The 12745-nt window shown below is 41.3% G+C and overlaps 1 protein-coding gene across 1 annotated transcript in view; it reads left to right on the plus strand.

The window, feature by feature from the left end:
- The window catches only part of PLB1 (phospholipase B1), a 223176-nt gene that overhangs the window by 7081 nt on the left and 203350 nt on the right, over positions 1 to 12745 (plus strand). The window contains exon 3 of the mRNA XM_069071811.1: positions 270 to 452. Coding sequence (XP_068927912.1) covers positions 270 to 452 — 183 coding nt within the window. The remainder of the gene's footprint in view (positions 1 to 269; positions 453 to 12745) is intronic.

Raw genomic sequence — 12745 nt, forward strand, 5'->3', positions numbered from 1 at the left:
TGTGTGTGTGTGTGTGTGTGTGTGTGTGTGTGTGTGTGTGTGTGTGTGTGTGTAGGAGGGTGTGAGATGGTGGGAGGTATTCTGCATTCCACTCAACTCCTAGTAGTCATGTATGGGACCCATACTTTGGATAGAGCAAACTTGTCCATTCTTTCCCAGCCAAGGGACCTGCTGCTGTAGCAATGTTAATATTTATCACTTTACAGCCTGCCACTGCCCTCTATCAAAGGTGCTGTATAATTTATAGCATGTTCATTATCAACCCACAGCAAAGTATAAAAGGGAAGGAAGAGTAACAGTTCATCTATCTGGAAAACAGAAGAGTAACATTTCATCCATCGGCCAGACGGGAGCTCCAGAGGCAAAAGCCTTTGAAAAGCAGACGTTTCATAAGAATACCAAGATGAGACTGCAGCCCAGCCGACTTCTTCTGGGGCTGCTTCTGGTGAGAGGTAAGGTACCTGCTTGCTTTCAGCTCATGCTGTGTTGGGGATTCTGGCCACAATGGCTCCTCTGTTACTTAACCCATCTTGGCTGAGTGTGGCATTTGGGAATATAAAGTGTTCTTTTAAGAATAAAAAAAAAACACTTGGGCGAGATGAAGAAATCATTTAGAATAATTAGAGAACAATCTGCTGGGTGAACCTCCAAAGTTATACTTGGAGTTGGATGTAACAAGTCTGAGGAGGTGAGGGGCATGTAGGTAGGGCAGCAGTGTACTGTCTTATGTCTCTCATCTCAAAAAGTATGGGCTGACCAGATCCCAGGACAGCACACTCATTAGGGCTGCTCTTTCTCTTTGTACTGGAATTTTGTTGTGTCTAAAAATGATTGAAATAATTGGACCTTGGAAATATTGCTGCCATACAGAGAATTTTCTGGGAACAGGATTTGACCCCTTCCACTTTCTATCTTTTTCCTCCTTCTCTCTTTTTTTCCTTGTGCTCTCCCATTCTCCTTATTTGACTCACCTTTCTCTCTGCTCACATCTGCTCTCCTGGCTGCCTCTTCACAGGCATTTGGGACAAAGAGAGGATCAGGAACTTCCTTTGAGTTGTTTCCTTTGTACCTTTGTTCTACCCTCTCCATCAGCCAGAGTAAAGTTGGGAGATGGTAAAGGCTTCTACCACCTCCTAGTCTTCTCATCAGGGTCTCAGAGTTCTTTCACATGCTGAGAGGTTGAGTTTGACCGACAAAAGAGGGAAATCTTTAGGACAGTGGAAAGAATTCTGAATCTGGAGCAAGGTGCCGTTTATTTGAATCTAGGTTCTTCAGCTAATGATCCTAGCTGTGCAAACCATAGGCAAGTCATCTCATCTCTCTGGGTCTCAGTTTCCATCTAAATCTTTTTTTTTTAAAGCAATTGGGGTTAAGTAACTTGCTCAAGGTTACATGGCCAGTTATTTCTGGGTGTGGTGCTAAGTATCAGAGCCTGGATTCAATCCCCAGGTCATCCCAACTCTGGGGTCAGTGCTCTAACTCGCTGAGCCACCTGGCCGCCCCTTCCATCTAAATCTAATAATAACTAACATTTATATACTACTATGTGCCAGGCACTGTGCTAAGTATTTATTAATTCATTTGATCCTCACAACAACTCTGGGAGGTAGCTGCTGTTATTATGCCCATTTGTACAGATGAGGAAACTGAGGCAAATGGAGATTAAATGCCTTGCCCACGGTCACACAGAAAGTGAGTACCTGAAGCAGGATTTGAACTCAAGTCTTTCTGATTTCAGAACCACACTGTCCATTGCACTACCTAGCTGCCTCCTACAGCCAAATGATCCCTTCCAGCTGAAAGTGCTATGGGCTAAAAAGATTAGGGAATGAACAACCTTTAAATGCCTTTAACTGCAGCTTTAATCTAAAATTGGAGTCTTCCATTTTCACTTTCTAATCAAGACATTATTTAATCATCTACCATATGTGGCAGGATGTTAGATCACCAACTTGGGGTGGGAAGGAGCTAAGCTGAGGCCTTGAGGAAAGGGCAGATAGTATGAAACAGTTGCTCTTGGGGGTGTGATCACTAAGTGCAGTAAGTTCCCAGTCGAGGTTACTCAGCCTGAGTGTTCAGGAGACCCCACCAGCATGTGACTTCCTCTAGCAGCATCCGGCAACTTGGAAATAAAGAGTGGAAAAGGCAGAGGATGAGGGTTACTCAGAGACGAGAATGGTAGAAGGACAAGGGGCAAGTGATTCCAGGGCAGAGGATAGTGCATTGGGTGGAGTATCTGACTACAGGTAAATGAAGACTGTGGAGGGAAAATAATGAAGACAGAATAGGAGTTATTGAGTTGGAAAAGAGGAAGTGGGGGACCAGAGGTCACAATGAGGATTAAGAGCAAGGTGAGGAGAAGCAGAGCTGTAACTAGGATGGGGGCAAATGGGCCTTGTCCAAGGTTGCCAAATTCAGAGGGCACTGACTTCAGCAGCAAAGAAACTACCCAACTTAGGGAGAATTATTAAGTTAAAGTAGGAAGCTAGCAGATGGAAGGCTTGGGTTGGCAACCCATCATTGCCTCCCCAGCAGCAGACTCATGCCACTGTCTCACCCCCTCACAACTCAGGGTTTGCTTCATGTTCCTTGCCCACTTGTCTCACAAAATTTTCTAGTTATGACTGAGAAGCAGAGAGATAGTGGGGAGAGATGGGAGGACAGGAGATTGTGACCAGAGAAGGAAGTTGCAGAATTTAGCATTTGGGAAGTGTTACAGTTTGGTGAGGTCCAAGGTCTGATCGACCTTGAGGATGGCCTGCATTTTAAAAGATGTGATAATGTAACTGGTTTCTGTAACTTCATATGGTATAGGTGATGTCTACACATCTAGACCATGACATCATGAAACGATGAGATCTAACAGCAACCTGTAGCAGGTAGAAAAGGCACTAAAACCACAATCAGAAGCATAATTCTTAGGTGACTTTATGCAAGGCACTCCACCTCTTTGAAGCTCAGTTTCCCCATCTGAAAAACAAAGATAATTTGTGAGAAATAAATGAGATAATCTGTGAATGTCCTGCTGTGAATCAACGTGGTATGGTTGTGACCCTAGCCTCTCTCTGGTTCTAACCAAGATTATGACAGAGGAGCCCACATTGACAGCTCCTAGTGATCTGTACGAGGTTTGAATATGGGACAGTGATGGACCTTATTCCATTCATTGGAGTACCAGATTAACTAACTGAAGAGGCTTTTCATCAGTAAATGATGGTGGCAGAGTGAAGGTTTTTGTTACAGCAACTCTCCCAATGTATCTACTATTGCAAAGAGTTTCTGAGTGAAGGAAGACTCTCACCAGCAAAATGGATTCTTTAAATATTGTAGAATGAACAGGATTCTACAATGCTTTGTCATCCTAGAGTACTATACCACTGAAAGCTGTTTATTCTCTGACTGCCTTGGCAACCACCATGTAGTTGGCTGTGTTGACTGATGTGTGGTTCATTGGAAAGGGAGTTGAAAGTTCCAGTTGGGTGACCACAGCAGAGTCAATCTTGTGGTGACATGTAGAGACAAGTTCAGGGGTAGATCAGCCTTTTGGTAACAAACCTTGTTATTTGTTGTAATCCAGAAATGGAACAGAGAAATGAAAGCTTGTCAAAGTAAATGGGCACTGTGGCAGTCAGCATTGTTAAGGGAGGAAAGTGAGAGGATGAAGGATTGGAAGAACAAAGAAGGACCTATGGATGTCAGTCATGATGAGGGCTAAAGGCTCTCAAAAGACTCTTGGAGAGCTGAAACAAGATGGAAACTCAAAAACAGACTGGAAAGCCCAAACCCAGCTCTCTCTATGGCTCTTCCATTAAGAATTAGTTCAAATACCACCTCATCCAGAGAGCATTCATTCTATTCCCCTCTCCCCTCTAAGCCAGAAGAAACTTCTCCTTCTGAACTCTTAAAGCACTTTAACTCTTATGGCACCAGTTATATTTTATTCTGTGTCAGTTATGAGTTTACAACTCATTCCTCTTGCTAGATTTTGGTCATTTGCTCTATCTCTATTTCTGTCTTGGCCTCTCTCCATCTCTGTTTCTCTTTCTTACTCTGTCTCTGTCCATCTCTCTATTTCTTTCTCTGTTTCTCTGATATTAGTAAATAGTTTATCTTTGGTGCTAGTGCTTTCAAAAAACCAGTTCAGCTATTTCTCTCATCTGAAAAGTGTTTTTTTTTTCAAATAGACTTAAACCTCTTTGATTTTTTTTGGATTTCTACTTTTGTGTTTATTTGAAAGCTATTATTTTTTTTTAAAGATTTCTTTTTAGCTTCATATTCAGTTCATTAACCATTTCTTGTTTTTTTTTTCTTTTGTCGACTTAAGAATTTGGGCATACAAATATTCCCCAAAGGAATATTTTCACTATATCCCATTAATTTTTGTATGTTATCATTGCAACTTTTCTTTAACATAATTATTTATTGCACCTATGATTTATTCTTGAACCTATTCATTATTTAGAATTTAATTATGTAATCTTCATTTATATCTAAGCCTTTTGTTAATGTTTCCTGTATAGTTTATAATTTTTCTGGTGCTGTGATCTGCAGATGATATATTTAATATTTCTGTCTTTTCTGCATTTATTCAGATAGATAAAGCATTTATTATATATATTATATGTGCCAGACACTATAATAAGTTTTGGGAATATAAATATAAGCAAACGACAATCCCTACCCTCAAGAAGCTTACTTTATAATGGAGGAAGACAACACAAAGCAGAGTCAGCTGACTGGGAAATGTGCAAAGGCTTGTGGTTGTGGTTCAGGATAGATTAGGCTAAGGTTCTCCTAGCAATGCCCCAGGTGCAGTGATTATGGGGAAGATGCTGATTATGATCTAGGACATTCAATGAAGTCACCCATACCCCTTAAGTTAGTTTCAACCCTTCATTGGACCAATAGCTGTGCTGCTCCACATGAAGACCCTGACTGAGGTGGATAGAGCAGAGTCCCAATAGTTCAGATTTTACTGTGTCTTTTTCCTGTTAATTTTTCCATGGGGATTACCTTTCCAGAATTTCTTCTTGATTCTTTTCTTTTTATTGTAGCCTATTTTCTTCATTTGATTCATTCCTTACTATTTTTTTTTTTGCTTTTTTGGAGGGACAGTTGGGGTTAAGTGACTTGCCCAAGGTCACACAGCTAGTTTTTGTGAATTCCTTACTATTTTTGAGGTATAAGTGGAGAGAACCAGCATTTGGCCATGACCTTTCACTATGCCGTTTTGGAACTCTCACAAGTCTTGTTATAGATTAAGCCATTTCATTTTCCCTACTAGAATAGAATAAACTCTTTGAGGGTAGAGTCTGTCTTATTCATCATTGTGTCCCCTATGATGCCTTCCACAGAGGTGGCGCTATGTTTCACCTTTCCTCAACTATACTTTGGGATGTACCATGGACACTCTCTTCACAGAGTCAGTGCAAATTCTCTGATTTAGTAAAGATGTAGGACTTAAGAGAATGAGCTTAGTTTTCTTACCCAACACCGGTGATCCCTTGGCCAAAACATAAGCTGTTCTCTTTATGGGGTGTTTTAAAGTTCACATGAGTATGGTGCCATCTTAGCTGTCCCACCTGTCAGTGTTCTAAACCCTAGGGCCCTCTGCTTTTCTCTTGGGTGGAATTGGAGATAACTGCTGGTGACCGGTAGGATAATACTGTATTCTAATATAGTCCTTGGCCCATAGGAGCCACTCAACATTCGATCAGAATTTTGTGTTTGCATGAAGAACCAGAAAGGAACTGAAGCGTCTTCCTTGCTTTTTGCTGTGTGTGACACACATATACATAAATACATAATACACAATACAAAATATACATACACATATGTATATATGGTATTGGTATGTACTCTGTCATGTATTTACTATTGCAATATGTGTGGGTCTTCTGTTTCTTTTCCATGAAACCTACGTGTTCAGTTGCCATCTGCCATTTTGTCATATGTACTCTTTGGGGAGCACATGTTCTATCTACAGATGGAAAAAATTAAGCACCACATGACAGAAGCATACAGTTAACAGACACTATATATGCACTTGACTTAGAATATATATATTTTTAAAATATTGTGAGCCAGAGGAGAGCACCTAATCTTCTTCCTCAGTCCCCACCATTTCAACAATTTAGCAAACTGAGGTCTATAGAGGTAAAATGACCTTCCCAAGGCCACAAAGACTTAAAAAAAATCTTCTCCATATTCTGCTGTCTTAAGTTTTAGGAGCTATTGAGGGGTAAGTGGCAGAGAGGGGAAAAGGAAGAAATAACTATATCTTTGTGGCTGCAAGAGGACACAGGAAACTGCAGTTCTGGGAGCTTTTTAAAAGTATCATTCTGTCTTTCCTCTAATCTCTAATGAAGAAGTGAGTTACTCCTTGCCAAGGCCAACCTCTCCAACTGGTTCTGTCCCCTTGATTCCATCCCCTCCCATTTTCTCTAGGAGCTTGTCCCTTTATGCATTCTCTATTTCAGTTAAATCAGTCTGCTAGCCATTCCATGTACATGACATTCTTTTTTATAAGCGGCTCTTTAGGTCTCAAATGCACTTTTTCCTTACTCCTATCTTGTAGAATCTCTAGAGGTTGTCTTTGGCAAAGTTTAGCTCAGTATTTACCTCCTATCTGGGACTTTTCCTGAACCCTCCTGTCTTCCTCCTCTCCCCCCTTGAAATGAGCTTCGTATGTATTTTGTATATTCTATTTATTTATCTGTGGAAATGGACCATGGCATTCCTACTCTTTGAAGACAGGTACTATTTAACTCTTGTTTTTGTTTTTCCAGAACCTAGCCTATGGGGTGTTTTATACACATAGTAGGTGTTTAATAAATGTTGAATGGAAAGAAATTCAAGCGGTCTCAGGCAGGGATGGTGTCCTAAGACAGACTGGGCAGCAGTGATTGAGGGAGCACACAAGGAAAGCTGGTGATTGTGGTGATGAGGGTACCTTCAAGTTGTGTGATGGAATCTGACTTGAGAGTGAGAGAACCTGGTCCCCAAGTTGGTGTTAGCCACACTAACAAGTCAGTGTTAGTCATGAATGCAGGCCAGCATTCTAGGGTAAGGTCAAAGCTTGGGAACCCCAGTTATGGATTGGAATTGGGCATGAGAAAGGCTGTAGGGAGGGTGGGTTTGGGATCTGACTGCTAATGCCCATCTTCCCCCATGTAAGGTAAGCAACCAAAGTGAACTGTGCTGAAAGGCTTTAAAAGCAGATTCCAGAGTGTACAAGCTGTTTGAATCATTGACCTTTGAGCTCCACCTAGTTTCTATATCTAGAAGAGATTTGTCCCCCAGGGTTTAGGGTGGCCTAGGTTATGGTCACTGAGGCAGACTGGGCTGATGGGATGGCAGTAAGCATTTATATCATGCCTGCTCTGTGCCAGCACTTTCCTAAGTACCTTTATGAATATCTCATTTGATCCTCACAGCAATGTGTGAAGAGTAAGTGCTATTACCACCTCATTTTACTATTGAGCAAATTGAGGCAAACAGTGGTTAGGTTACCTGCTCAGGGTCACATAGCTAGTAAATGTCTGAGGCCAGATTTGAACTGAGTTATTCCTTCCTGACTCAAGGCCCATGGCCCTGTACACTGTACCATCAGCTGTGGATGAGAAAAATGGCTCTGAACTGGGACACTATGAGTTCAAATAAATTATTTAACCTCTCTGAGCTAATATCCTCACCTGTCAGATAAAAATAAAATGAGATACAGATAATCAGATACAGTGATCAAGTGTAAATAATAACACATACCCCGTCTGAACTCCATCAGAAAATATGAGAAAAACATATCAATAATAGCACAAGTAGCAAAGTGCTTTGTATTTTTCAAGGTGCTTGCTTACAATAATCTCATGAAGTTGGCAGGGGTATGTTTTTGTTTTTGTCTTTTTTGGAGAGGGGAGGGCAGGGCAATTTGGGTTAAGTGACTTGCCCAAGGTCACACAGCTAGTAAGTGTTAAGTATCTGAGGTCAGATTTGAACTCAGGTCCTCCTGACTCCAGGGCCAGTGCTCTATTTACTGTGCCACCTAGCTGCCCCTAGTTCTCTGTATTTTGAAAGCTTTTTGATCCATGTAGCTTCAAGATTCCAAGCATGTGGTTTGGTGAAATCTATAAAAATTTTGTTCTCAAGTTTTATGAATACGATGTTCCATGATTGTTGATAAGGATTTGGTCTGTGACAATGGAATAGTTTATTGGTTGAATTTTCCAAGGCTATTTCAAGACTTGTGTTTGTAATATAGGGGTTTGTCCTCTGTAAGTCAATGAATTGTAGTGAGCTCCTGATGTTTAATTTTAACCACCAGGTCATGTCTTGTTCCATATATGAAATTTTTACTGTCTAAAATAATGTTTTGCACAGTTTCTATCATCTTTATATAATGACATTGATCACTATCTGGGTTCCTTAAGGATGACCCTTCTGCAATCTTTTGTGTCAATGACCTGGTCCTGAATTGCTCTTCCATTTTTTATAAGCAAATCCTTATGACTCATCTGTTACATGTATTGTTGGGTGAGATCATAAAGATGTTGTTCGTGGAAGGCCTTTGGATTCTACCCTTGAACCTTAGCTGTTTCAAAGACTCCATCAAAAGGTAAAACACTTTAGGTTCCATTTGTCAAATCATCATCATTACAACATTTCCTCGTCCTCTCATTCTCTCTCTCTCTTTTTTTTAGTTCAGATAGAAGCTCTCCTGGAACAAGTCATTATCTTTTTATTTTTAATGGCTTCAGCTGAAGTCCTTAGCTGGAATGCCATGTCTTCCTCATGGGAAGAGTGAATTCTGCTATAGCTCTTTTAGTTCAGAGTCTGGAGGCTTTCTTTGCCACGTTCACTACTGAGGAAATTGAGGTAAACAGTGGTTAGGTCACCTGCCCAGGGTCACATAGCTCGTAAATGTCTGAGGTAAGATTTGAACTCAGTTCTTCCTGACTCAAGGCCCATGGCCCTGTACACTGTGCCATCAGCTGTGGATGAGAAAAATGGCACTGAACTGGGACACTATGAGTTCAAATAAATTATTCAACCTCTCTGAGATACAGATTATCAGATACAGTGATCATGTCCAAAAGATAACACATACCCCCCTGCCAACTTCATGAGATTATTGTAAGGAAGCACCTTGAAAAATACAAAGCACTTTGCTACTTGTGCTATTGTTGATATTTTGTTCTCATATTTTTTGATGGAGTCCAGACAGAAATGATTTGAGGACAAGTCCCTGTTATGTTTTCACTGTTCTGTTTACTGTCCTGTGTTCTATTGTACAGCTGGATAAAATTTCTTTTTTCTTTTTTTTTTATTTCGTAGGAGGGAAGGTAGGGAAATTGGGGTCAAGTGACTTGCCCAAGGTCACACGGCTAGATTTTTGGGTCTGTGTATTGTGTCTGAGGCCAGATTTGAATTCAGGTCCTCCTGACTCCAGGGCCAGAACTCTATTCACTGCACCACCTAGTCGCCCCAAATATTTATTTGTTTTCGGGTTTTTTGTGCGGCAGTTGGGGCTAAGTGATTTGCCCAAGGTCACATGGCTAGTAAGTGTTAAGTATCTGAGGCTGGATTTGAACTCAGGTCCTCCTGACTCCAGGGCCGGTGCTCTAATGCCCCAAATACTCAGTGATTGAGCTAAGGAAAATGCCTTTCTAGGCACTTTTTTCCCAGTGAGGAAAGGTCCGTCAACTTCTAGGAAGCTTGGCCAGAATGGGTATTTCCTCTTCAGGAAATTCCCAGACACCAAGCTCTTTGGAAACACAAAACATGCTCAGTGCATTAGTGTCCTCAGGTTTAAATCAAATCTACTTTTGTAACCAAATGTCCCAATCTCCAGTGTTTGCCTGTCCTTGGTGGAAATGGTAATAACAGCAACTAACATTTATGTAGCGCTTATTATGTGCTGGGCCCTCTGCATACTTTTCTAACAGTGTGTCTTTTCATAGTTCTTGATGTTCTTTTGCTGCTTTTATTCTTTATATGATGAAGCAGCTGCTATAAACACTGTATGGTCCTTTAAAAGTACATAACTGTGTACTTCCATTGTGTTTGTACAAATCAGTCTGATACTTACAAGCTCTAAGCAGCCCTTCAATGGACTGTTCATTTAAATCCAAGCAGTAAACATTGATGTTTTGCTCTAAGGAAGTTTTCAGCTCCTGTCTTTGATGACATTCTCCCTAACATATGAATAATAATAAAAAAGCATTTATATAATGCTTTATGATTTACAAAATGCCTTCATGATTATCTCATTTGAACCTCACAACAACTGTGGGAGGTAGATGCTATTATCATTCCCCTTTTACTGATGGGGAAACTGAAGTAAACAGGGCTTAAGTGACTTGCCCAGGGTCACACAGCTAGTAAGTGTCTGAGGCCACATTTGAACTTAAGTCTTCCTGATTCCAGGCCCAGCACTCTTATCTACTGGACTGCCTAGTTGCCCCTGGTAGACTTCATTCTAACTGAAGATGGATATTCCTTATACCTCCTTGTATTTCATCTTTGATGACTAGATTATACCTAATTGGCATCTATTTTAGAAACTGTTCTCTCAGCTAACTGGCAAAGGGTTCTAGGATTCAAGATTTTCCAGTTTTTTAATTCCCCAAGAGCTTCCATTCTCCTATCAGATGACCAGGTGGTAATGGGTAAAGGGGATGGCAGGTGGCACAGAACCTGACCTTGGGCTCTGGGGTAAGGCCTTTAATTATAGATTTGTATCCAGTGAAACCCTTCTAGTCTTTGAGGTCCCTTATTCTCTTTATTCCAGTGTTAGATTGTAAGTTCCATCAGACTGTCTTGCTTTATCTTTGAATCTTCTCCAGGACCTAGCATCAGCCTCTGCACATATTAAAATCAAGATTCTAGATTATCTGAGCTGGATGACACCTCAGTCATCCAGTCCAACCTTCTTTACTTTTCAAATGAGGATACTGAGGAGTCCTAGACTAGTTAAGTAACTTATTCAAGGTCACACAAGTGACCTTGGTAAGTGCTATTATCCCTATTTTACTGCTGAGGAAACTGAGGCAGATAGCGGTTATGTGATTTGTCCAAGGTCACACAGTGTCTGAGGCTGGATTTGAACTGGGGTTTTCTTGACTTCAGGGCCAATGCTTTATTCACTGCGCCACTTAGCTGCCCCTTGGAGTTTTCTTGGCAAAGATACTGGAGTGGTTTGCCATTTCCTTCTCTAGCTCATTTTACAGATGAGGAAATTGAGGTAAATAAGGTTGAGTGTCTTGCACAGGGTTGCAGAGCTAGTAAGTATCTGAGACTGGATTTGAACTCATGAAGTTGAGTCTTCCTGATTCTAAGCCCGGCACTCTATCTACTATACCGCCTGGCTGCCCCAGGCTTACTGATGCCCTTTGCTTATATATCACATTCATTCCCAGATGTATCTCTCTTCTCTACCCTACCTCAAAAGCCTCAGCTTATAAAAATATTTTTACAAAAATGACAATAACTTAGCAAAAACGAACACTCACACTAATCATTTTCACAATATATCCAACATTCTGCCGCTGTGGTACCCTACCTCTTCAAAGAAAGGAGACAGAATACGTGCTGTCTTGGGGCAGGGGAGAAAATTGGAACTCAAAACCTTATGGAAGTGAAAGTTGAAAACTAAAAATAAACAAAAAACCATGAATAAATAGTAAGCATGGAAATTAAAAAAAAGAAAGGAGAGAGGTACCTTTTCTCAGAGTAGCTCTTTAGTGGAAGGAAACATGAGCACCAATAACTATCATGCGAGGCAGAACATGTTAAATGCGGAGGAGGGGTCTAGATAAACTGCCAGGAGAAGTTTGAGGAGGGAAAGATTGCTTTTGGCTTTGCAAATCGGTTATTCATGGTGGGACTGGAATTGGGCCTTGAGGATTTTCAAGTCAGGCATTTGGGGGGGGGGGTGAGGAGTGCAAATAGACCATTCTAAACATGGGGACCATGATACCAAAAGCAAAGAGACAGAACAGGACAGAATGAGAAGTGGGGGTGGAGGTGGGGGTAGGAAATGTTGAAATAGTACAGTTTGGCTGCAGCCTCTGGCTGCTGGGAGTAAAGGGTGATAAAGCTGAAGGGCAGATAAGGCACTCTGGGGTGTTTCATAACAACACCCACTCCCGCCCCAGTTGCTTAGTTACTAACAATAAGCCCTGTGGAAATACATGGGGCAAATGAGATTGAAACTCTTACCCTAGATATTGTGGGAGCAGGGGATTGAACAATATCTGCTCAAGCCAGAGGATCTTGTCCAGGAAAAGGATGCAAAAAGTCCCTGGGAGGGTGGAAGATTCTGTCCTTCTGAGGTTCAGCTTTCTCATCTTTCAGATGAAGGGGTTAGAAGAGATAACCTCCAAGGTCCCAGTTAGACTACCTGTGACTTTATGGTACATGTGCTGCGTTATGAAGTCATGTTCATTGGGCCATGTTGAAGATGATTATTTATCCCAGACAGCGGTCCTCATCCTTTTGTGTAACAAAGAGCTACCCTTCATTCCTCTTGAACTTTGAGATCACACAGGGTTGAAGGTGTGGGAAGGGTAGGGGCAGTGAGGTCCCTGAGCAGGATGGGAGAAGGGATGCTACCATCACCCCAGAATGCCTCGCCTGCACAGAATTCCAGCAAACCAAGGAATATAATAGAGGGTGTGGTAGGCACAATAAATGGGATTGGAGATTGGTGATCTCTCTCATAGAATCTCATTGGTGATCTCTGGGTCTG

The sequence above is a fragment of the Petaurus breviceps genome, unplaced genomic scaffold (assembly GCF_028583685.1).
Source record: "Petaurus breviceps papuanus isolate PSGF00001 unplaced genomic scaffold, PetGlider_PUasm1.0 90845, whole genome shotgun sequence".
NCBI classification, from domain to species: domain Eukaryota; kingdom Metazoa; phylum Chordata; class Mammalia; order Diprotodontia; family Petauridae; genus Petaurus; species Petaurus breviceps.